The sequence below is a fragment of the Ostrinia nubilalis genome, chromosome 15 (genome assembly GCF_963855985.1).
Source record: "Ostrinia nubilalis chromosome 15, ilOstNubi1.1, whole genome shotgun sequence".
NCBI lineage: Eukaryota > Metazoa > Arthropoda > Insecta > Lepidoptera > Crambidae > Ostrinia > Ostrinia nubilalis.
The window spans coordinates 12,176,303-12,203,783 of record NC_087102.1 but is presented as its reverse complement, the minus strand read 5'-3'; the positions used below and the strand labels follow the sequence as shown (position 1 = coordinate 12,203,783).

Below are 27,481 nucleotides of genomic sequence, written 5' to 3'. Positions count from 1 at the left end.
TCTGACGTTTTAGTGGACGATAGACTTTAGGAGTAGCAAATTGGATAATGATGCCATCTTGAGTTAAGTCCTATTTCTTTGGCCTATAACTTCACTTGTTTCCCAACTCAATTGACTAGGTATTTTTTTATTTCAGAGCTAATGTCTAAATGGATTTTTAGGATCTTATGTAGTTTTAAGAAAACGTGTTTTGGAGTGTTCAGTAATCTACTATAGGTACCCAATTTCAGCAGCATGTAAACAACACTAACCCTTAATTCCTCATGCCTTCAGGCTACTTAGAACTGATCTAAAGAAACCCAAGTTTGAATCTTACCTCCACATTGACAGTGCCGTCCCGATCCCACCTGCTGGGCGCGACCTTGATCACGTACCGCATCCTGGCTTCTTCCGAACTGGAGTCGAACTGTACGGAGCCCTCGTCACTAGTCTCCTGAATCGAGGAGTTCGGTATTGGGGTCGGCACGAAGAATTTGGAATGGGAATCTGTAACAAATCCTTAATGCTGTAGCTGCTATAACCTTACAGACAATACCTAAATAATCCTACTAAAACCTTGCCACATTTTGACAAAGCTAAGTTTATAAACTGCCTAAATAAAAAAAGACCTTTAGCGGATCGTAAAATCTAATACAATTCATTAAGGATTTTTTTTCCCATGATAGAAGTATGTAGAAAAAGAAAAGTGAAATTTAAACTACTAGATGTTCCCTTAACTTCGAACTCCTCCTATGTTCTGATTAATTTCGTTGCAGGTCCAATGACAGTATCTTTCCCCCGGGACAAACTTGACCTTCACTGGTTGGGTTTTTATTGGCAGTCAAGCTGTAGATCCTGGCCACAAAGAAGTTGCAGTGGTGGGAACGATAGGTGGAAATAGTCCCGTACTAGATGTTCTCTGGTACGGGACTATTTCCACCTCTTATCGATATTGTATTGTATTGTAGTGCCAAACTATTGTTCTAAAAATTTTACGTAATTTGTAAGCTACACCTTGTTAAAAAAGTCAAACATTTTTACGCTTTGTTCAAAAAAACTTACCAATGTTCTTCGCCATGTAGAGGCGTTTGCCTCTCACTGTCACCTCGATGTCCACAGCTCCTCCGCAGGTAGTGACAGTTAGCCAGAGACCTCCTCCCATTCCCACTGTCGCCTGTCAATTTGAACGCTTTTATTAGAAGCTGCTAACTCATTTCTTACCTATCATCCTACCTAGATATTCAATTTTGAACATGAAATGCTATTGCTATGCGATTGTTACTCTACATTGCTATGAAGAGGAGAGGTGGGAAATAATAATCCTTTTTTGTTTAGAGCTAAAGTTGCCTCCTATGTAGCCCTTCATGTACCAGCGATTCGAGAATCAATTGTTTAGACTCTAAACTTTAGAGTGCCTACACACGATCTATGACTAAATTTAACCGCAAATACGGTACATTATTTTTTTTTAAGATTTAGAGGGCACGTTTTACCTCTTAAAGAAATTCATCATCGTCATTATACACAAATCTGCTTTAATAAGTTTCTCCACTGACATTAGTGTACAAACCTTGAAGTAATACACGACTTTGCTCCTAATGTCAGCTCTGTAGGGCTGGTTTTCGCGCAGCCTTTTCGCTGTGGAAGTGCGCGGGCGCACGCTGCTAGTAGCTAGCAGAGACCCCGCTTGGCGATCAGTGGCTAGACCAAAAACGCTTACGTAGTACATCTGAAACAAATAAGCAACGAAATAAAAACACATACAGTCTTACATTTATCTAATGCAAAAATCTTTTCTAATAAGAAGATGTCATATCATATTATGTAATTTCTTAATAATGTTTAGTGTCAGAGCGAAGAATAGTCGCCCGGCAAGCGAAAAGTAGTGGGTTCGATTTTTTCAAGTTATTTATAATGTTTAGTTCTCTTTAGTAAGTCATTCGATCTATGTATATTACAAGTAGAATCAAACCCACAATCTCTACCGTTTATAGCTCGGCATAAACTACCGGGCCAGGCCTACATATAAAAATTATTTTTAATATGAATATACCTTGCTAGGATCCAAGTTTTCGAAAAGATGATGAGTTCTATCACCAACACACGCTATCACTGGGTCTTCATCGCTTACTTTTGTGCTTCGTCCTGTTACAAAAGATTTATAATTATGAAGTCAAAAACATTCAGAAGAAAGTTAATTAAAATACAATTTTTTTTTACACTAAACTCTATGTCGAATAACAAATTCCTAGCGCTCGGAAATCGAGTCAAATCTTTTAATTTTTTATTCCTTACGAGCGAATGTTCCTCAGCAGAACAATGCTTGTAGCCCTCGGGTTCTCTATTGTTTTTGCTGAATAGGAAGCTAATTAAAAAGCTCAAAAGCCTAGAATGTATTTTTTTCGTGCTAAATTGACGCAATACTTATAAAGATTTGTTTTTGTACTATGGCTATAGTAACAAGGAAGAAATTCATTCATCATTCACTTCAGCCACTTGGCATCTGACTGCACATAGGCTTCCCACAATGTTTTCCAAAATGGCTGGTTAGCAACGGCCTGCATCCAGCGCCATCCTACATTATTACATTCCTTCTTAAAATGTAGGTACAAGGAGAAATACAGGAAACGATTCCCAATTCAAGCATTGTTTTCAAAACTCTAAAACTCACCGAACTTTTTTCTCCTGTAAACGCTTTTGAAGTTACCCTCAAAAATCCCGAAAGGATCCACCTCCACTTTGTTGTCGATTTGAGCGCTCGCGCAATCGATTTGACGGGAATCTTCTCGATTCTCAATCGAGTCCCGATCGTACTGTTCGAATGATTTGTTTTCTAATCGGTTCGCTTTCGAGTCGCATTGCGCTGCGCATAGAGACGTGTAGTTTTTCAAGTGGGACGCCACGACGCAGTAAGTGGTGGCTTGCGGATCTATAGGGCTGGAACAAAAGGGTACAGTTAATTTAATCTATACAAATTAATCATAAAGTCTGTTTATAATATTAAAATAAAAGCTTCATACTGTAAATCATCATCATCATCATCATCTCAGTCATAGGACGTCCACTGCTGAACAATTAAATAGACCTCCCCCAATGTTTTCCATGTTACCCGGTTGGTAGCGGCCTGCGCCCAATGCCTTCCTACTACCTTTATGATGTCGTCGTGTCGTGTCGTCATACTATACAATAAATGCGAAAGCATAAATGATCCCACCAAAACATTTTCATGTAAAATGTTGCTAAGACGAGACCATAATACCTCGCATTGGGAATAGTTGTCAGATTTCATGTAGAGCCAAGTCTCTAACCTTACCTACATGCCCTCCTAACTCTACAAGCCCTGTAAAAAAAACTCTACACCTTAGTACGTGGCACGGCCGTTTTACTGAAACGTTTTTAACTGACTATTTTTACCACATCTTCAAAACGAACTGGATAGATTTTCTCTGTAAATGATTTACTACTTTTCAGTTTGGTTCTGTGAAAAAAATGTACTACACATGAAATTGTGAACAAAATCTGAGATCCTACACAGTTATCCACGCGGGCTAAGCTAGGCAGAAGCATGTATATTTTTGCTGTCAACCCTATAAAAATCCTGTTATATAATGGTAAAGTTATCACTACTAGACCCGTGCTATGCGTTGGAATTCCTATAATTGTTCCACAATAAAAACCTATAAAGCTGCCGCATCTATATTAGTATGCTAGATCCGTCTTTAGTCCCTTTAATCATTACAAAATTAATTTAATACCGACTTTTTAAGCCTCATTGTATTTTAATAAAGGACTTATAGTCGCGAAAAAGTAAATTGCGAAGGCTAGATTATGTAGGCATCTTCTGGGTAAGGGAGAAGTATGTCAATTGAAATCTATATTAAGAAATGCAAAGTGAAGTTGTGATGATTAGTTATTACTATGTTAGGTTGGATGCAAGAAGAAAAGAACAGCCGATGGTTTTTCTAGAAAAACGCTGTGGATATCTTAAAATGTTTGCTTCAAAAGAGCTACGAAACCCGTAGTCAAAAATCTACGTTACAATCAAAACTCACAATCGTTCAAAACTAATTTTGATAGCAAAAATCAGGCAAAAGTGATTTTGACCGACGCCTTTATGAGTTTTGAATAATAACAAAGAATATTCTAAAAGTCATACTACGTACTTAGTTTTAAAGTAGATTAAATTTATACTTTGGAAAATATTAAACCGACTGAAAATACATGAAAAGCTTTAGATAATATTTTATAATCCTTAAATGTTCTATACTGGCATTAAGTCATTAACTTAATCCCTAAGTAAATATTATGCTTGATGGAGATGTAAGTTTATTAGGCGCGTGTTTGAAGTAAATTGACAATGTATTTAAAATCTTGAGTGCCATTTTGTCTAGCAAAAGATACTAAATTATTTAGTATCTTTGAGCAGGTTTGACTGAAATCTTTGCCTGCAGCTTCGTTTGTTTGAATTTAACTTGCTTAAAATTTTAATTGCCTGTCGTAATTTTAGTTTATTTTAGGCTGAAATAGCTAAAGATTATTTTGACGTTAATAGAGAGAGAGTTTATTTTGCTACTTTTGATTGGATAATCTCGTCACTTTTGCGTTTCCGCTCCTTTTATGCTGAGTTTTATTTTTTGTCAGATGTTTTAAAAAAAATGAGTTCATAAACCCGGTGATTATGGACCCGGAGCCCCACATAACATAGTTTACATAGTCTCTTGCGATATAGGTATGGTAATGGGCATCGTGATACTTTCATCTGCGAAAATAAGGATATGTTTGTATTAAAAATCCTACTAGTAACTTAATTTTATTGTATAAGTATGTGTCTATCATGTGAGAATCTATGTATACCACAATTTTAATTTTAATTTAATTGCATTACCAAATTTTTGGTAAGTCCCTACCTAGATTTCTGCCATCGTATCCCTCATACTCCATATTTACGTAGTTTTACTTCAATATTGGCTCTGCGAATGCGCTCCACATTCTTGCAATCCTTTCGTACAAAAAACAAGCGCCACTTCTTTGAAGTATAATTGATAGCCTTATAACCGACCGTTACTCTATGATCTTCTTTTTTACTGAACTAACGGGATTATTATATAGGAATGCGGTGTCCACCATTGATCTCCGTAATGAAAGCATCGGAATGCTCTACTATGTTGCACGTTTCATGGTTATCGCAAATCGCGATGGTGTTTGCTAGATAATTAACTGTAATGGCTTGTGATGGTCATTAAATTATTAATATGTTGGTAGGATTTAATCTATGTCTTTAAGCTGTGCCCACCCCTCTAGATAGAGTTATATTCGTGATCGCAAAACAGAATTTCGTGACAAATGATTTCGCTATAAACGGAGCGAAGTTGGCCTAATTACGATCAAAAAAGTCGGAGTGATCTCGGAAATTTTGATTTTTCTGATTAATTTGGGGCCTTTTTTGGTATTACAGGGTCTGTATTAGCTGGCTACTCGGTCTTTATACAGCTGGTTAGCAGCCTTAAGTTTCGATATTATCTTTAGTCCAGCTCTTGTACTGCTAACCTTTGTTTGTCACCTCTCATCCGCTTTGAGATGGAGGGAAGTCGAACCTTAACTTCGAAGTCCTCCTATGTTCTTCTGATTAATTTCGTTGCGAGTCCAATGACAGTTTAACTTTCCCCCGGGACAAACTTGACCTTCATTGGCTGGGTTTTTATCGGCAGTCAAGCTGTAGATCGTGGCTACACAGGAGTTGTAGCGGTGGGAACAAGAGGTGGGAATAATCCTGTTTTTGTACTGCTGACATCTGTTGCTTTTCTGGGCCGAGCTAGCTACACAGGAGAGTAGTGGCGGGAACAAGAAGTGGGAAATGAGTCGCTATCATAATACTCGTAAAACTTCCCACAAAATAAAGAATACACTTGAGAAATTCATAATACAACAACTAAGAACTAATGAAGTAATAAATATTAAATCGCGCCGAAATTCATCGTTCATTCCTCGAAGGGCAGACTTTACCAACAAACATTATAATCAAACAGATTCATAACTAATAATTTTAGCAGTTGCTAACCACTAATAAGATAAATCGATGTTTAAAGTTTTATATTTTGATACTGAACGAACCGAAACCTTTCAATCGTCCTTTTTTTTTTTAAATGCAAAGCAAGGCAGGTATCATCCATTCACACTTGATGTGAAGTGAGACGCAATCTTAGATGGTACATACCTACCCTGTAAGTGTCTATTCACTCTCGCCTTGAATAGACAACAGCAGCGAATTCCAGTCCCTTTGTTCAGAATTATCCCTGGTAAAATTGGACAGGCACGTGATCGATCTTATAGTGGTGGTTAGATGACCTAGATGTTAAACCTTAACCTACTTTTATCGGTTTAATTATTTGCTCAGAATAGCTTACAAACACCAGTCAGTGTACATTGAAACGGCTGTCAAAAATCACAAGCGTTATTGAAATATTGTGACGGTTATCACCTTACAATGTAATAAGTACTTGTAACATAAATAAAGGGTTGTGCATTAAATCAACTCGTACGCGGATGCTACAAGGCGTTGAGAAATGTAGCCGATATCTGAAAGTTGTCGTGCGACGTATCGCGTGCTCTATCTCTAAGGGGGTAGACACACAAGTTCTTGAACAATATCTTAAATTATTTTCTCCTGGTAGGGTCCAAAATCCGGAGACATGTAATTGTAAAGTGCCCCTTAAGCCTAGGCGCAGACCATCGATTTTTCGTCGTCCGATAGTTTAGTCGGGCAGTTGATCAGTATGAGCATGTATGGAAGTGCGCACATTACGCCGATTTGATTTGGCCATTTCCATAAACAAATTAAAATCAGGCACACAACTATCGGCCAACTAAAAATCGGTGGTCTGCGCCTAGTCTAAGGGCTACCTTTTTTATTTTGGTTTGATGTTCATAGGTGCCAAAATATTGGTGTTAACTGATATTTTATTCAGTTAACACCAATATTGATGGGATTGATAATTTTTTTTAACTGTCCGGCGGCGAAGGGGTCCAATCCCGAGTTCCTCGGATCTCGATTTGGCTAGTCTGACACTGCCACCATTGGGCTATATTTTGTCGCTTATAATTTCGCTGTTACTTCTTATGAGGTGTCAGAACGCGACTTCTACAGGTTCGTGCAATTAGAACCTATTACGCCACAAACTTAAATGACTAAATATTCCCTAATTTTAAAGCTATTAAAATTTGTTTTCTCAGTAAATTGAAAGCTAACTAAAAAAACTAGAATGAAGAGGCGTTTTAAAGAAATGACAGTCTTGGCAAATTATTTTAATATTGACAATGTATACAAGATAAGTAATTTCTAATCTGATTGAAATCCTTTTGAATCTAATTGGTATTTGGTTTTTTTCTCGGAGAATATTCATAAATCCTAAAAGATAATAATTCCAGTTCAATCCGTTTGTTCACGCGAGCGGAACAATAGCGGAGAAATATTCACTTTACGAAATGAAGTTGATTCATTTCAATCCCGGAAAGCGATCCCGGGAAAAATCTTGAAGGCGCAGAGCAGACATGCTACTTTTTCATCAACTATCGGCGACTGTATCGATGCAGCGTCGCGATTTTACGAATTGGTGGTAGGGCTTGTTCTAAGTCCGCCTGGCTAGCTACCACCATCTTACCATAACAACAATGTTAACAGCATTGTTGTGCTCCGTCAGTTAGAGGTAAGAAAGCCAGTTCCTCCGTGGTTGAGGATTCCGGGTGAAGCTCGCTTCCACCTTCGGCCTGATCGTCACTTACCATCAGGTGAGATACGGGCCAAGAGCTTCCTCGTTGTGGATAAAAAAAAACTTCATGCGTTCGGACACGGTATCGGAATCACGCGTTTTAGTGACGCTATCGATGAAGCATCGCGATTTGGCGACTTTATGCTTTTGGATGCTCTGTTTACTGCTGTTGCTGCGTCCAGCTTCCCAAAAGCGACTCAACCGCCACGTTTGGCGTTTTTAAGTGTGCGGTGTGAAATGTCTGGATTCAGCTTCTAAAAATCGCTGATGCTAAAAGAAGCATGTCTGCAGTGGCTCTAAGCCCTGCGATCTGTTAAGTGGTTTTCCACGGCGACCTCGCTATAATCCCAGGATTTTCATTAGAGACGCCGGGTTAATCTTTAGAGCTGGGTTTATTAAACTGAAAACCTGGTTTTCTTTATGGTCATGGCCGGTCTGGTCTCGATATATTATATGATGAAAAAGATGTTCATTGAGAGTACAAAAATAAATACCGAAAAATAACGTCGTAGAGTCGTCGACTGAACAGGACACTAATGGGTAACAAGAGACCCCTTTTCCTTCTAGTATTTTATGCAAACCTGAAGAGAGATTCGCCCAATCCCCAACCACAGGTGAATTGGGTATCTTACCTCTAACTACCGGAATGCAACTATGCTGCTAACATTATTGTTAGGGCAAAAAGTTATGTACTGACGTAGTGGAATTTTATAACCATGATGTCCTAAGTCTGCACTCAACCTTACAGGCAATATCTAGCTTTAGGCACATCATAAATTCATTTATACCTTGTGACGATGTGTGACAGACAGGCTAGATTTATGTGCAGGACGCTATGGATAACTGTGCCGGCTCGACGGGTTTTTATATAGATATCTCTGCTCAATATAACTCGGTTTCTTTAATATCTTGTTTAGAAATTATGACGCAAAAAAGTGTGATGATGTGGTTAGAAAGAAGCTGGTGTGTGGTGATTTTAATTTCATACTGTTGCAGTAAAATTCTAGCTACAGTTATTATAAAATTTCCCTAAGAATGAAAAATAAATGTTGCTACTTCCTACCGCCGTTTGCATAATTGGAGGTCTATCTATCATCATCCTTGCTCATGCTGGCATCTCGCTTTGCATGAGAGTGACAGAAGCATTAGAAACTTTGGATAATGTTGTTGGGAGTAGCCCCTCAGATTCCGAAGACAGAGAAGTGTTTTCCATGTGTGCAATGGAATCGAATTCCTTCTGTTTGAACAATTTTGTGTGGAGTGTTGTAAACAAAATCCCCCATTTGTCTCTGATAAATTAAACAATCGTGTTCATGTGAAGACTAATAATTGACCTGACGATGAACATTATTTTCATATTGAGTTAGTATTAATTGGTCTCTTAATTTTGTAATTTTTATTGGGTTGCATGGCAGCTAACAAATACCTATAATAAATCCAAAAAAGCCAGCTAAATAGATGTAGGAATTGAAATGCAGTTCTAATTCCCACGTATTTATTTGCCCGAGATAGAAAATAATAAAAATAGTAATTCAAAACAATCGTCGTTCGTCTACACGTCGTCGTACGTCACACTCACACACTCTTCCTTCTCTTTCACACATCTTTACGTTCCCCTTCTCATTCATATCCTACATAGATTACAAAGGTCTTACCTAGGATCCCAGTTGGCGACAAGCCTTCTTCGAGACCTGGTCCGTAGGCGTAGTCGCACAAGCCTGGTGGACTCCCCTCGCACGCTGACTGCGCACGCCCCGCCTCTTATTGTAGACAACTGGGAAGTAAATTGACATTGTGGTAAAGGAAAGGTTTAAAAATTTTGCTGCTTTAGCAAATTCTGTTCATTTTGTCTGTCTATCTACGAGTATGAAGTAGAATTACAGTCTATTGAATATACACAAAAAGCCACCGTAAAAGTTAGGCTTACGCTTAACACCATGAAAGCTGATTTTTATGCTATAAAATATTAGGGTAATAAATTAGAAGTAGTTTCCTCATCAGCCAGACAGTTTTGACAGTTCCAACTCCTTGGCAGACAGTTTTTTTAGGATAGCTGCCAAAGCCACGATGACCCAAACTTCATGATTCACGACCATTCTATCCCATATTGGGAGCATACGCTGACAAACTTTCAGCTTTTATAAAATGACGTAGGTCCGGCGTTCACTAGCTCTTAGTCTATCAGGAATTGTATAGAATTTTTTTTATCTCGGTTTTTGAAAGGGGAACCCGTGCACTAATATAACTTTCAGTGAAAAGTAAACTGCCGCTGTAAAAGCTATTACTGGTATATTATAATGGGTAACATCATATTTTAAGTAACTTTACCTGCAAAATATATCTGTCTTGGGGTGCTATAAATATAGAAAACGTCTTCATCTCAACGCCATTATGTTCTTTTAGTAGAGTCAGGGAGCCTGGAACAATAAAACTTAATTAATTCGATGTCACTTTCAGTTGAAGTACTAATTTCTTTGGAGCTCGGATACAATTCGTTCCAGATAATATAGTTTACCCAAGTCTGTAATTTCTTAACCTTTGAAACTACAACCATCTATACATATTTATAAAAGCGAAAGGTTACTGACTGACTCACTCACTCATCACGAAATCTCAGAACTACAATAGGAGTCTCAAATTTTGCATGGGGGTTTCTTTTAGAACGTGGTGCTCACTAAGAACGGATTTTACAAAACTCAACCCCTAAGGGGGTTAAACGGGATCCACGCGTACAAAGCGGGCGGCCGCTAGTAAATAAAAAAGTGATGTTACTCAACGAGTTTCCCAAATTCTTTTATTCTAAAGTCCATCTCTAAACAGTCAGTGAACCATTAGTGTGTAACTGTATAAGATGGTTGTATCAAATTACAATTTGCAACATATTCATATTCCTTTATGGTCAATTCACACCGATAATCATGGACGTATCACTGAAGCTCCGTCAACTGAGTATTGACTTGAATTGAGTCATTGAAGCACTGATACAGAACTGAGCAATCTGAGCATACACGTTGACGTAACTGTAAGTAGCTTCACTGATGTTTGTGAAACGTCTTTTATTCACATGCATCGCAACCACAGTCGCAACTGAGATGTGAACCGCACATGGCATTATGAGCTTTACATGTGTGGTGGCTCGCTACTGTTCGTTTTTCAAAAGTTTTCATAGATTTAGGCTGAGTTGTACCACCTTAATTTGACCGTAACTATGACAATAACCGGTGCTTATTTGTATGAAGTTTGACAAATTTTTGACGATTGTCAAAGTTAAAGTAAGATTGTGCAACTCAGCTTAACTATCGTCATGTGAATGTGCATGTACACGTACACACACAAGTAAAGCTCAGTCGCCTTCGTGAGTTGCAAGAACTACACATACATTGTGTCATCTATAGTTCTTGCAACTCACGAAGAGAGAGACACACACACATGATTATGATTACATTGTGGTGTTACTGAAACAAAATAAATGGATGATTCGTACTTACCTTGACTATGAGTCTTGCCGTGATACAAGGCCCAGTGGAAGTCCCTCGAGCACGGGCTTATGTTGATGAACACCGGAGTTTCAGGGATCGACGTGATATTCAGCTCCAAGCTGTAAGAAAACAAAATAAAAACATTTTGTTAAAATTACCAATTATTCATCATCAGCGTACAAGAGGTTTCACGGTATGGGTTTTTGTAGTTAGATAGTTCTGAAAAATAACGAGCTCAGTGCTCTACCATGATGTAGTCTCACTTATGTTGAAAAAAAGATTTAGCTAAATCGCGATATTGTATTATTTGATTGATAGTTTTTTTCTGTTTGGGTAAGACAGGCAATAAGTGATTGTGGATAGGAAAACTTTTCATACTTTGCAGTAAAGATATTTTCTTCCTCGTTCTGTAAGTTACTACACTAATAATTATGAGTATAATATACGTAGATTAATAATATTCGATCTGTTGAATTGAAATGTTATTATCACCCACTCCTTTTACCATAATAGAAAGAAATAGAGGTGTAATCTCTACTCATAAGTAAGTCTTTATTGTGATTATTTCCCTTATCTATTTAAAAAATCCAGCTCACAACAAATCATCACAAAAATAACGACTTTTAGAAAAGATGGACGCACAACCCACTTCTATTGTTAAACTTTACGTCACGCAGATCTAGATTTATGATATCAAATGAAAGAACCGGGCCACTGGCATCGGCGATAGACAATAAATCGCGCTGACAGAAGAGTGAGTATCGCAAGTGCTATTCCTTCCTTGATCTGGGCAATTGGCACAAGGACCCGAATATGAAATGGATTGAATCAAACATTAACCCAGATACTCCTGAAACATTTTACTATCTCCAAACTTAATGATCTTTGTATATGAGGCTTAAAAACTGACAAATAACATGGGAAAAATAAGAAAAAAAATATTTCCCTCGTGGAAATTCGGAAAAGCGGTGTCGTTTATAAACAACAGTAGTAAAATGCACTACTATGAGTTATGCATTGCATAAAGAAAACCATCCTTTATTTTATTTGGCTTTTGTGACAAAACTGAGTAATATTACTTTTGGTATTATCTTTTGTTTCTTTAATTGTAAAAATGCATAACTGAAGATAGGTACCACGGTAATTCCCTGCATTTCACGCACCCTTTTGAGGGATAGCAAACTCGAGTCGATGTCTCTTCGACAGGATGTGCGATGCCAAAAGCAAGAGCGTCCGAGGAAGACCAGCTTCTCGACATGCCCTTACGAGAATGTCAGGATAAATGCTGAGCGGGGAGCCTATTGGGGGGTCATTCCACTTTGTTCACCTGGGTGAAGAAAGTGAAATAGAAATAGAAATATTTATTTGTCTTTTTAATGTCCTCATCTCACCTCGGAACCATTCATTTCACCTAGCTTCATTTTACAGGTGGATTGCGTCGACTAAAACGATCACCTAGAACCTTTTGTTCACCTAGAAATTAATTCACCCTGGTAAACAAATGCGAAAACCTGGGTGAATTCATCCCTAAAATAGATGAACAAAAGCGACTGCTTTAGTCAAATAAAGTCATATGGATAATATCATCTGGGTGAAATGGTTCTGATGTGAAATGAGGACACGAAAAATAACACTTTCTTCACCCAGGTGATATCACCGAGGTGAGCATAGTGGAATAATCCTATTGGGGCCACTGGACCACTGAGCCACTGCTCAGTAATTGTTTTTATTCTAGTTGTGTTGTTATTGTTTATAGGCATAGCTGGGCATTAACTCGTTAATCCGTTAATCGTTAATTAACGAAGTTAACATTTCTATTAACGGATTAACTTTTAAGTTAACTTTTAAAAATGTTAACGGACTCGTTAACTTCCGTTAAATTATCCTAAGTCCGTTAATCGTTAATCCGGTACCTACTATTTACCAAAAAGATACAGCAGGCACGCTGAAAAACACTAGAAAAACGTGTTCTGACAAGTACGTTCGGGCTTCCAGAACCCAAAACAACAGTTTTTGTAACCAGAACGAAACGATATAAAATATGCTATTTTATTTATTTACAAGCTTTATATAGGGTGTTAGGTAAATGGGTATATGAGCCGACACTAGACCATGTTAACATGGGCATATAAATGGTATGGTGAGGTCAGAAATTTCATATCATCATTTTTTTTTTTATTTACATAAAAAATAAATTTTATAAAGTCCGATTTGTATAAAAAATAAATGACTTCACTTGTTAGTATGTGTGGGACAAATCTTGCAACTGAATTTAAGAACAGTTCTCAACCGATTGAGCTGAAATTTGGTATACTTATGTAAGTACGGTGAAAATGCAATGTTACGGTACCATTAAGCTGGTCTGATGATGGAGTCAGGAGGTGGTCATAGGAACTCCTAAATGAAACGGCGGCATCGCATCGAATTTGGGTTCGTTGGATTTGTCTTTTCGAGCACTTTAGTACTAGATGATGTCCAGGGTCCTGATGATGGAGTCAGGAGGTGGCCATAGGAATTCCTAAACGAAACGGTGGAATCTTATCGAGTTTGGGTTTGTTGGATTTGTCTTTTCGAGCACTTTGGTGCTAAATTGTATTGTAATTGAACTAAGGCTCTGAGATTGACATACTATAGACTAAGAGCTGGTGAACGCCAGACCTACGTCATTTAAGCCGAAAGTTTGTCAGCGTATGCTCCCAATATAGGTTAGAATGTTGGTGGATTATGAAGTTTGGGTCATCGTTGCTTTGGCAGCTATCCTAAAAAAACTGTCTGGCAAGGAGTTGGAACTGTCAAAACTGTTTGGCTGATCTCAAAACAACTTCTAATCATTGCCCAAATATTAACATAAAAATCTGATTTTATGGTATAAGTATAACGTAAGTAGAATTACAGTCTATTGAATATACAGAAAAAGCCACCGTAAAAGTTAGGCTTACGTTATTCTACCATAAAAGCAGATTTTTATATAAAATATTAGGGCAATAATTACAAGTAGTTTCCTCATCAGCCAGACAATTTTGACAGTTCTAACTCCTTGCCAGACAGTTTTTTTAGGATAGCCACGATGACCCAAACTTCATGATTCACCAACATTCTATCCTATATTGGGAGCATACGCTGACAAAGTTTCAGCTTTTATAAAATGACGTACCTAGGTCTGGCGTTCACTAGCTCTTAGTCTACTACTAAAAAGTGTAAAATAAAATTATAATAATAAAATACTTTTTTAAAAACAAGCTTTTATTCTAATTTTGAAAACTTGTAGCTCAAACATAAAAGAGGAATAAATTCCGTGCGCGATACAAGCTTTTGAAATTATTTGAACCTTGCATACCTACAATTACTTTTTTCGTTTTATTATCGTGTGTTAACGGATTAACGATTAACGTTAACTTGCGTTAAATCTTGCTAAATGTAACGTTTTAACGTTTAACGAAGTTAATTTTTTTATTAACGGTTTAACGATTAACGAAGTTAACTATTTGATTAACGGTGCCCAGCTATGTTTATAGGTATCTATGTATTAACTACTGTATCAATAATCATCAGACAATCTAGTACTGGAAAATTATCGTCATTTTCTAGCTCCTCGACGAAATCATGAAGCTCCAGAGCCTGATAATGTGTCCTACAGTAAAAAATAAAATAATAATGTCTTGATAGATAAAGTAGTACATTTTACTGCTGGCGTTTATAAACAACACCAGTTATTTTTCGTTATAACTTCTTACCAAAGGTTCTGAATCAGTGTGATTTGATGTTTATATGTAGTTTATGATACTAACATCACGTTTTATATAAACTATCTCAATAAAGTGTGCAACTTATTATTATTACTTATCTTGAAAACTCATCGTTGAAAATGGCTAAATAAACTTGTAAATATTATGGAAAACCTAATGAATTATTAAGATTTGCCACATAGACTATGTCGACAAAGCCTTCACCTGTCAAGTAACATAAATAAATAAAAACAAAAGTACCTACATATTCTCCAAAATTTTTTGTTTCTATGTGTTGTTTTAAAACGACGGTAGTATAAAGTGGGTTAATGATAGATAAGAAATGGGAAAATATTCTTTTGTTTTCCTGTCTCATGGAAAATTAAATCAGTAGTTGAGTCCCTAATATTGCCCTACCTAAACCTGCTTTTAAAGAAAATTTTCATTGTTCTGCATGAATTGTAAGACCTAAATGCTAATGTGGTGAAACAATAAAGTATTGAGTATTGAAGATATTGATAGTTTTTTTTTAGTTTCTTTCGTGAAAAATTGGGTCTTTACACTTGCATCTTGTTTTTCAATTATTCAATCAAGAGCCTAGTCGTCGAATTGTTTATTATTTCTTGGTTTTAATACTTGTCAGGATTTACGTCCGCAAATAGGCCAAGAAATGAATAATTGGTAGCGCGTAGCGGTATTTCATTAACTCCATTATCTCGGCTGTCCTATTATGAGGCCCTTGTTCGCAATAATTTCGAGCCCGTGTAAATGTAAACTAAAATAAGACAAAATAAAGGCCATCATTTGTATTCAAACGGACTCTATTACTAAATCATACACACAAAACTCTACTCACTAAATCCTCGTCTCAAATGTTTGAGTTCCAATATTCAGAACCATAAAAATCCCTACACTTCTTTTATATCTGATTTTACGAAGTTTTCAGTAATCTCACCTCCTGGTCAGAACTGACGGCCAACGGGGCAGCAAGGTTCTTCAGAGGAGGCCACGTACCGGAAAACGCACCGTATTTTCACTCGCAAAGTAGACCAACGATCTCTTGAAGGTAGCAGGAAGGCGCTGGACGCAGGCCACTACCAACCGGGCGATATGGAAATCATTGTGGGAGGCCTATGTTCAGCAGTGGACGTCCTGTGGCTGAAATGATGATGATGAAGAATCTCACCTTCTGGTCTCTTCCTCCCTCAGCTTGTACACGGTCTGGTTGTCGGTCGGCAGCCAGTCCAGCTGCACCCTGGCCGGCGGGCGGGAGACCAGCACAGTGGGCGACGCCAGGCCGGCGCCGGCGGCGTGCAGCACCAGCAACGAGGCCAGTCTTGCCGTGAAGATGCTCAGGTTAAGTGAGATGCAGTCTAGGATGGTACGTACCTGTCCTGTGTCTTTTCACACTCTCTTTGAGAGGCCCCGATTATAATGTTCAGGAAAAACAGTAGCAGGCAGTGAATGCTTAGGGCGGGCTGGTGGAATATCAACAATGTAGGGATGGTACGCTAACCTGCTTTTAGTATCTCGGCGATGGAAGGGGGCTGGTGCCATTAGACAGTGTAATTCCTTCGCACATTCTCCGAAGGGTAGGTAACCTGTAGAAAACCTATAGAGATTCTACAGCTACCTTCGGTGGTCAAGTTCCTGGAGCGAAGCTTCAAGGAGGCTGGGACTGTCGATGAGCCTTCTGGCAATTCTTTGCTCAGGTTACTGCGTAAGACCTTTACTAATCTCACCTCCTCGTCTCTCCCTCCCTCAGCTTGTACACGGTCTGGTTGTCGGTCGGCAGCCAGTCCACCTGCACCCTGGCCGGCGGGCGGGAGACCAGCACAGTGGGCGACGCCAGGCCGGCGCCGGCGGCGTGCAGCACCAGCAACGAGGCTAGTCTTGCCGTGAAGATGCTCAGGTTACTGCAACAAAGAGGTACGGCGTTAAATGATTATGAGGTATAGTTCTTGCAACTCAAAATCGAGTGAGTTTTACTTGTGTGTGTACGTGTACATGCACATAACAAGTTTAATGTCTATCAAAACTTTTGAAAAACGAACAGTAGCGAGCCACTACACAAGCACGACACAAGTAAAGCTTACTCGCCTTCTTGGAACAACTATACTATACTGCATTAAAAGATTACTGCGTTATTAGATTATAAGGAACTGCTTTAAAAGATCTTGAGATGATACTGCGACATAAAATAATATCATGAGTATACTGTACAGCATTGAAAGATAATTCAAGGCGCATTTAAACTCTTTAATTTAATTAATATTCCGAATGCTTTTTTTTAACAAAAAGCACCACTTAAATAGGTAGGTACCTATCTACTAAAAACATAATTCGATTTACGTTTTTTTGTATTTTTTAATAACTCATTATGCGTTGTTTTTCACTCAAAAACCAAACCTGATAATTATTTTCAAAACAAACCCTAATTAGCCGTAAACGCCATTGATCCCAAACGAAAACAATAACATTTATTTTTGGAGTTTTCCGCGTAATTAAAAAATTAAAATGCGGCTCGGAAAAATTTAGGGAAAATTTTCCGCACAAACCGTAACGTCCGCAAGTAAAATGTGACTTTAATTCCAAATCTTTCTAATTTCCTTTTGTTTGAGTTATAACTGAGAATAAAATTACAGGATTTTTAAAAAGATTTCTTTATTTTGGAACAATCCGTCACAGCACTTCAAGCTTACACGTGGCATCTTATCAGATGAGGTTTTTATGGTGGTAAGAAGTTGGCCGGTTCAGTGTAATTAGTTTAGGTAGTGATTATTGGTCAATAAGTCTAGCCATGTAGATTCAAGCAGAGTAGTTGCTGCAAGTGGTGAAATAATTATCCTACTAATATTATAAATGCGAAAATTTGTGTGGATGTTTGTTACTCTTTCACGCAAAAACTACTGAACGAACTTTGATGAAACTTTACAGTATTATTATTTATAACCCAGAATAACATATAGGCTGTAATTTATGACGATATGTGACAAAATAAATTTCACGCGGGTGAAGCAGCAGGCAAAAGCTAGTGCGAATATAAAATTAAGTGATGACTAGGAAGAAAGTATAGGTCGTTTCATCCACGAAGACGCACCCCACCATTTTTCCGCTAATGTTTGAGTGCTATTAGTACACGCTAAGTTATCCATGAGTGCATAAAAAAACAAATACTCTGATAAGTGTGCACACACACTACAATAATGACACTCGGATTGCTCGGATCAAACTTCCCGCACCCCGCGCTTCTAAAATCGCGCCCCACCAGTGCGTTTTCGTGAATGAATCGATCTATATGCGAATAATAAGTATAAGAGTAATAACTAATGACCTGATGATGTTGAATCTAATAATTTATAACAACAACTAGGTGCAAATTACAAATATATATATCACTAGTGTGAACATAGCCTTAACCAAGTAATCAAGTTCACGCACCACGACCTGCCATATTTCTCTTACCGCCAGTTAGGTCATATTTTACCGTATTTAATGTAAAAACCACCTCGGAGGTTCAATAAGCTCGGTAACCACGATTGGTCATTGTTCTTAACCTCTTGGCGACACTCAATAAATCTTTGTGCTTTGTAAAGTACAAAAAAATTTACCCTTGCTTAGGGCAAGTACTAACGACGACTAACGAAGGCGACTAACAAATAGTTTTTTGCACGTAGGTGTTAGGGCTTGTTCCCACGGAAACATCCTGCTCTCTTTGCAGGAACTGTTTTTAGGAGGATAACGTGTTTTAATATTAACGTTCACATGAACAACCCGTTTGCAGTGTCCCGCAAAAACCGATCCGTAATTCTAATTTCAAACACATAAATATGTGTTCATGACAGTCCAGTTTTGCGGGATACTGCATTACTGGATTCCATAAAACCAGATTGTCGTGGAAACGAGGCTTTAGTGTTTTTGAAGAATTAGATGTGTTCTGAACGTATTAGCGTTTTTAGCATTTCATGAACAGAAAACCGTTTTTCTCATCCATTTTCAGACAAAATGTTTATACAGTTTGTACAGTTTTTCTAGAATCTTGATGTACCCCATAAGCTGATTATACGATAGGCAACCAACAAATTTAGAGTTTGACGTATTAAGTGGACGTAGGTATGTTTTTTTTTTCACCAGCCGGGCTAGAATGAGCGCCATGATAAAATCTTATAATTTTTTTTGCACGATAACCCCATAGGGTTATCGTGCAAAATCGATTAAAATGCATCGACAAAAGTTTGTCGTTGCGCTCATCATAATCCTACTGATCTTGATTATTATTCTACTAGCTTTCCGCCCGCGGCTTCGCCCGCGTGGAATTTTGTTTTTCACAGAATCACGCGCGTTCCTGTTTCAAAAACCGGGATAAAATCTATCCTATGTCCTTACCCGGGACTCAAGCTATCTCTATGCCAAATTTTATCAAAATCCGTTCTGTGGTTTTGGCGTGAAAGAGAGACAGACAGAGTTACTTTCGCATTTATAATATTATTATAGATAGATTGTTCACTCTGGAACTCTATCACTTTCTTACTTTTTTGACATAACTCTGCTAACACAAGCGCAACCACGGGCAAATGCTAGTGAAAAATAAGTACCTCTAAGTAGATTTCCAGTGGCGGTCAATCAAATCGCTCTCACGTAAAGGTAACATAAACAACTGGACGTAAATCAAGTGTAAGAACAAAGGTTCTGGGGTCCATAGCCACCGGAAAATACTGCCGATAATTTTGTTTTTTAACGAGCGAGCAGTAATGGGGTTAAGACGTGGCTACACTGGTGCTTCGTAGAAGAAAGACCAACTTATTAATTTTTTTCCAATTTTTTAATAGACTATTCTAAAGTTTCTATCAATTCACTTTGGCTTGATTATCAAATTAAATAAAAATGAATGACTCCTCAAACCCACCTAATCCTTCCCAAAATATGACATCTAACTAACGTTTGCTTCGTCTAGGACACATTATAATGTGCGTTTATATTTTGCCGTAATTATGCCGATATTGCGACCAACATTTTAGTTTTTATTATAATTAAAAAATCGCATCTATATTCTCAATGTGACGTGATCCTTACAACAAAATCGCTTTTTTCCTGGAAATCTTTGTTTGCACCATTCGTTTTGCCATTAAAAGTTAACGTAATAACATAGCTAATAGGAGAACTTTCACCATAAATTATAACTAAATAAGGGATTTTGAATACTAACTACGAAATAAATAAAGGAAAAGAGTCTAAACAAAAAAAATACAGATTTATACCGACTGAATTCTTAGAGAGCCATCCAGAGATAACGGGCAGTGAATGGTTAAAGGAAATTTGTATGACCAAGCCGCTGTCAATTTATTAACAAACCACCTTAAACCATTTCAATTACAATGTAAATTCATTTACGTCTGGTGCTAAAATGTGTGTGAAATACAAATGTCACTGTCACTCGGTGATAAATCTTGGAAGGGTGGCCGCGTGTCAAACGGTTGATAAACGCTCCTGTATCATTGTGCTAAAAGTATAAAAACAAAGAGGGACAAAAATACTTGTTGCATGGTGCATTTGGAACGAAAATTGCAATGTCTACACTGGATATCCCAATTTTCAGACTTTTCAGTTTAGTATTTAGACGTTAATTAAATAAATAGATTATTTCAAAGATAAAAATGACAAAACCGTAAGTTAAAAAACTTTACAGTAAGTGACGACAATCGTTTAAATATCGACCTCATTTTTTACTCGACTTTGCCAGAAGAAGGGTTTTTCTCTATCTTTATCAACCAGTAGGTACCTATACTATTTTCCTGAAATTATAATTCCTACCTATTGAAAAATTATTTAGGTATCTACCTATTAATTTTTTAAACTGTCCTTATCTTTTAATTAACATGTACAATCAGCATCAAAAGTTTTCAAAGCCTTGGATACCTTGAAAAGTTACTAATAAAAGTACATAACTTTGAAACATAAAATCGCAACATTATACTTTAAGAGGTTAATGAATTACAAAAGTACACTTTGAACCCTAAAATCATCAGCGTGTACACGAGACTTGCCTTTGTCAGTAGACGGTCGCCATTCAGAGAAACGATCCTTGGGTTATTAATACATGCGCACGCGTCTAAAACGCGCGCATAAAGTAAAATACATCAAATCAACAGACAGAAACAAAACAGTGCAGACGGCCCGCCAGACTGTCGTATTATTAGAGGAATTTTGCTGGCCCTACACGGACAATTGCGTTTTTGTTTTATTCGGGTAAGGGCGATGTTACACCTGTGAGTTCAGACAATGTGACGCTCGCTATAGATTCGAACTCGATGTTATCGACTTTTATGCCCTACTCGGAAAAATTGGTTTTTGTCTTTTTCGGGAGTAAGTTTGATTTTACGCCTGGATTGTTTAGTGTGACAATGTGACATTCGTTACAGATTAGACTATCGAAAATTATCGAATATCTTCATTACTTATCTTATTTTGTTCCTCCTTCGTTCCTTATAAAACCTTAGCAGCACTATACCATAAGTACTATAATGTTTAGCGAGTTTAGACAATGTGACATTATTCATATTCGGTTTTTTTTTTCGGAAAAAATAAAAACAGTTCAAGTTTAATTCAACTTAAAATATTTTAAGAGTAAAAAAAAATCGTTTTCGCTTCAGCTAATTAAATCCCATAAACTAATAAACTCTTACAGTGTTTTTTCATCTGAAACATACAATTAAAAATCCGGCCCGAGCAGGCTTACTTTAATCCTCAAAGTCTAAAATACAAGACTTTTAAAGCTTAATTTTGTCCCTAGATTTATGGTAGGGTTGGATTCACGTGTGCTAAAAAAAACTAACAGGTCTTGCACGCTAGGCTTCCTCATGTAATTTACTTAATATTTTAATTTAAGGGATAGGTATTGTTTTAATAAAGATTAATAATAAGCTTAAATGTAAATTCATAACTCTTGAGTTAACATTTAGGTTTGGACCTAATGCTAAAGTCTGAATTGAGTCATTTGAGAATAAAACATTATTTTGAACTTAAACGCACATGAGCCTTAATTAAAATAAAATATTTTATTGACGTACCGCTATTTGTATAAGTTACAATTTTAAAAAAAACCCCTTTAAAAGGAACAAAATGTAAAAAACGCGGCAAGACGTGTCAAACGTATACGGTGTCAAAGTATATCGATATTTTTTTGTTAATATGACAAAAGCGGCTATTTTAAGCCCAAACTAATTGTTTACAGTGAAACCCTGCTTTGTTTTAGGTAGCGAGCTTGGGACGTGCTCGGAGCACTTTGTCCGACCTCCCGTTAACGTTTGTTACTAATTTTGTGTGTTACGGAATATTAACATGTACTGATTTTAGGCCACATGGTAGGTAAGTGTTGCGAAAGACGCTAAAAAATTCACGTAATTAATTACCTATAATTTTTGATATATATTTAGATAAATGAACGATAAGAGGCAAATTATTACATAGGAAAACTATTTCGAGTGCAAAAATTTTTAATTTTAATTTCTGGCCTACCGGTATTTTTATTCGTAACACCATACTAGACTTAGTAATTAAGGTTAACCCTAGAGTTACATTAATAAGCACCAATTTAGATTTTATGATATCGCTGTCAACTTCTTTTTTTACCATCTTTTAGTAATCTTGCAGTTTTAGGTGTAAAAATCACGCGTTCTTTTTTAATGCGTTGTTTTCTTGAGATGGGATTCATTATGAAAGCTCCGCGTCATAATATAAGTCGATTCACAAGTCATAGTCAAAAATGAAAATTGTTTAAAATAGATTAGTCACTAATCTTGGCTTGTCACGCTACCATGCCCACAGGTGTCAATATCATGACACGAATATGACAATAAACGTAGGGCTTCCATCATCATGTTACCAGGGATAAGTGTTGCATGTCAATTGATTATGTTATCCTTTAGCTATTACTGAAGCATAAACTTACTGCCTAGAAACTAAGGAAAAAGGAAAGCTCTAGCTTTCTAGCTTTAAAAAAAGAGCATTGTTGAGGCTAGAATTATGTTATTATTTCAATTGAAAATAGATTTAATTGAATTGGTATTAAGACATAAAACATTAAGAAATAATATTGAGAATCCATGATAGAGAAGACTTAAAGCATTTAGGTCTCATAAGAGTGTAAATGTTTACAGATACGTAAATTAAAAGCATCAAGAGATTGTAACTGGCCAGAATATTAATCATTAATAATACCAATTTGAGTTTAAGAAAAAAAACTCCGTATTCACAAACATTTACAAGGATACCTTCACGGTGCGCGTGGAACACACAGGGTCCCAAAAACCTATTCATAGACAATTTGAGTGGTAGAGCGACACACACGAACTATTCACATAGCTTTATTCAACGCTGTGCGTTAGACTTCGCATAGCGTATAAGCAAGCATCGTATGGTGTTAGTTTCTATAATTCACAGATTCAAAAATGTTTTTCAATAATTCTAGGAAACTTGGATGACGTCATGTTACCCACCTGCGCTCTACCGTTACGTGATATCAATATTTCTGTGATTGACCTATCACGCGGACCTGCATTTAGTGCGTCTACCCTACTCGTATAGATCATCACTATCACTACATAAAAAAGTCTCTTTGCTGTCTGTCTGTCCCTATGTATCTTTAAAACTACGCAATGGATTTTGATGCGGTTTTTTTTAATAGATAGTTTTTCAAGAGGAAGGTACGAGTATTTAAGTACTAATATGAATGCGAAGTCATTCTGTTTTTGTCACGTTTTCACACCTGCACCAATGTTGATGAACTTTGATTGGACCTCGTAGAAGGCTAGATATTGGTCTAAAAAGGTGTGAACTAGAGAAATAAATTAGTTTTTTTGTAAGATATTTTTTTTTCGGAAAACTTACAAACTACTTTCTGTGACAGAATAAAATCAACGCGAGCAAAGCCGCGGCGAAAAGCCAGTTTAAGAAGCCCAAGCTCAGCTTAAATCACTTAAAACAATCGATATAAACAAATTAATATGATTAATAATAGTCCTAAAGCAGTAAGATAAAACTTTCCTACACTAAAACCAGTTTAAAATAATGGAAGAGTTCCCAGAATCCTGTAGAATCTTGGATACTTGAAATCATTAAAAAGCTATGTAAAAGTATATTCAAGTGGCCATTACCATAACCATATACAATGCGACTACATTACAAGGTCCTTTTATAATAATGTGCCTACTTTAAATAATTCGAAGGCGCTGTATATTTAATTTATCTATGCACTATGGTGTAGTGTTTTCTTTTTATTTTGCAGGATGCCAGCATTTACTTAAAATTATGAATTGAACACTTTTTCAGTTTTTAATTTTCACTTCTATTCTGCAATTTGATACGCTTATTTTTTTATTACTATGTAGCAACTTGATACTGGCTAGAAAGAAATAGTGGTGTCGTTCTAAATTTCAAAATGTAAAAAAATATAGAGCACGAAATAGAAATTAAAAAATATGTGAAAAAAATATTGTACAAAAAAATTATGCCCAAAAATTAGGAAAATAATGTATTTAATTTTAATTAGCTTACTGTAAACTTATGTTATGATAAAGCGAGGGACAAGAATAACATTTCGGGATACCATAAAATTTTACTTTTAGCTCTACATTTCTCAGCTACTAAGAAATGTCTAAAATTTATTTTATAAAGAATCTAATTAATCGAAAAACGTTGCTTGACGACCAGAACTTAATGATAGGCGTCTATTAAAAGCTTCGACGCAAACTTTTATATTGATAAACTGGACATTGGGAATTTTTATACCTTTGCAAAAAAATATAAAGTTCGAGAAAAAAACTTTAAAAATCCTTACCCCATAGTAATCCTCTGGTCTCTTAGCGACAACAGAACACACAAAGCACCTCCTCCGGCACCCACCAGGAAATAGTCATAAAAATACAAACATCAACGCTTTTAAACCCATATTTGAAATTCAATGTGATTGTGAAAAATGGGATCGAATTTGAAACCGAAATCGGGAACGTGTAGAATTATTCACTCGGGCAAGTGGAAGGCATTATTGAATAGAAAAATCGCTTTTCAAATCGAACGCCAATGCTCGTGCGTTAAACTCTACGTCATTGTCTTGAAATATTACGCAATATGTCTATCACATTTTAGTTGCAGCGAAATATCTTTTCGCGGTGTGAAAGTAAAGCTTAGTTCAGACCGTCCGCGCTCGGACCGAAGCCGAAATTGAGCGATTCGCCCGCTTTTACCCGTTGCAATGTGCGTGTCGCACGCGCCACGAGGCGACTGGATCATGCGTGTGCAGTGGGATTCTAGCGATGCACCGCCGCTATCAAATAAACAAAAACCGCGCGAGGGTGTGCTCAAGCTTCGGTGCGGATGAACGCACGAAATGTTAATTTTATTGCCGATTTCGCGAGCGATAGCCGGCCGAACGGTCACCGCCGCGGATCCGGAAATGCGATTGTTACTTTTACGTCATTTTTAATTGCGTCCACGATTTATGCAGCTCGCCTCGCTTTTTATTAAAGGTTATCGCTTTATTGAGCGGATCAGTTAAGAGTAATATATTATGCTGCATTTTGAGATAGCGATATTCTTTAATAGGGACGGATGGCTGCGTTTACAGACGTCGGTATCTGAAATATTTATTGCTAGATGTTACAGCCCTAGCTACTTAGTGTTATCAGTTTTGGAATCGTCCTCTTTATGTGCCATTTAATTAATCGAGCCTTACGAGAGAAAATAAAATGTTGTGCGCACACGCACAATCCGCGCAGCGCGTTCTGTTTTAAATATAACCACGTGACAATGGACAAGTCCGTCACTGCGATCTAAATCAAGGATAGTATCTTTGACTTATGCATTATGCCTACAAGTGTATAGGGCTATATAATAGGCGATTACTTGAAACAAATATTAGCTTTAAAGCGTATATGGTATTATATTGCCGCCATAAGTAAGTGCGCCATTAAAAGTGCGTGAATCAGTTTACGATAATAGCATCTCTCATACGATGCCATGTTAGTGTTTCTATAAATAAGGGATTCATATTTTAGGACCACTCTTAGTCTTAGGACTATAAGATTCGGAGTTAAACTATGAGAAATTAAATAAAAGTTTTATGGGTGTTAATGTTTCCTTGTTATTTCGTTAGTACTTATGAAACAAAAGTTTCTTTCTTTCTCTTGTAAAGAAAACGAAGTTCTATACTTAAAACTAATAGATATAAAAATCTGGATTTAAATGCATCCAAAATCTAAATTAATACCCAGTTTTTAAAAACCAGAAATAGGAAAATGTGTCACGTCCAGTCTACAACACATACTTTTAAATCCTGAAAAATAATCTTGACAATAAAAGCATTGTCATAATACGAATAGCGATATTTTTTACAAGCTTTATAGGCCACTCTAATACATTGTAACAATGATCACAAGCCTTTAAAAAGTTTATTTTTAATTAAGTAGGAAGTTATCAATTTAGTCTTCAGTCAATTCCAAAAAAAGTGTTTTTTTATTCATTCTCGAAATTGTAAGACTTAAGAAGATCTAAGAAACGAATTAGCTATGATAAAACAAGAGAAAGGAGACCTATTTATTAAAGTCCTAGTAATAATATTATGAATGCGAAAATGGATGGAATATTTCTTACTATTTCGCACAAAAAATACTGAACGGATTTTGATGAAACTTAACAGTATATTGTTTATACATCAGAATAACATATTATAGGTAGGCTATAATTTATAACGACATGTGACACACTGAAGCCGCGGGCTAGTAGAAACTAGTTTTTGATAATACGCATTCCTTTGGCATTTAAAACTAGCATAAAAATCAGTTCAAGACGTTTAATTAATGTAATATGAGAGACCGTGGCAGCTCACTGACAATAAATTCCAGGACGGACGTTAATTCCTTCCTATTTTATTCTTCATTATTTATTGTTATGCCTATTTAACTACCTTTGGTTAGGCGTGGTCCACATTGGTGACGTACAAAAAAATATTTCTTTATCGTTTTTAATTAAATTCTGTACCTACTGTCGTTTTTTGATTAAATGACTATTGTGAGATGGTGTTTACTTTCGATGTTTTAGAACAATTAAGTACAATGTAACGAAATAAGTCAGTCATTCAATTGTTGTCGTCTGAAAAAGTAAAATTTCTGGCATTACTGCAGAGATAATGAATGTTACCCTGGCACAAATAATATATCAGTCACTGAAAATAACATTTAAAAAAATCATTTATTTATGCAAGTAGGCTTTTCAAAAGCACTTCTACACGTCTCAGTATTAACCCTACCACTGATTCAGGATAATAAATGGGCTAGTGCTGAGAAGAAGCTGCGCAAGAAACTCAGTAAGTAATCACAGGCAGTAAAAATCAAAAGCTAACAATCTTCGCATGGAAGCGCCTCAAAAATCCAGAAGCTCCAAAACGGCACTAAAGATATCGGAATCAATAATGCACCGAGCCCAACCATAATTTATTTCACGGTTCAAACAAAACAACTCAACGATCCGTTTACCTCAC

At 36.7% G+C, this 27,481-nt stretch overlaps 1 protein-coding gene across 1 annotated transcript in view; it reads right to left on the bottom strand.

The window, feature by feature from the left end:
- Nucleotides 1-25,222, bottom strand: part of LOC135078520 (protein NDNF-like) — a 29,018-nt gene extending 3,796 nt beyond the window's left edge. Inside the window, exons 1-10 of the mRNA XM_063973059.1 lie at nt 24,785-25,222; nt 16,692-16,865; nt 11,234-11,343; nt 10,074-10,162; nt 9,401-9,519; nt 2,651-2,916; nt 2,033-2,124; nt 1,550-1,708; nt 1,042-1,153; nt 317-486 (exon numbers count right to left, since the gene is read on the bottom strand). Of these exons, the coding sequence (XP_063829129.1) occupies nt 317-486; nt 1,042-1,153; nt 1,550-1,708; nt 2,033-2,124; nt 2,651-2,916; nt 9,401-9,519; nt 10,074-10,162; nt 11,234-11,343; nt 16,692-16,865; nt 24,785-24,789 (1,296 nt within the window). The 5' untranslated portion in view covers nt 24,790-25,222. The remainder of the gene's footprint in view (nt 1-316; nt 487-1,041; nt 1,154-1,549; nt 1,709-2,032; nt 2,125-2,650; nt 2,917-9,400; nt 9,520-10,073; nt 10,163-11,233; nt 11,344-16,691; nt 16,866-24,784) is intronic.
- Between the last annotated feature and the right edge of the window lie 2,259 nt (nt 25,223-27,481).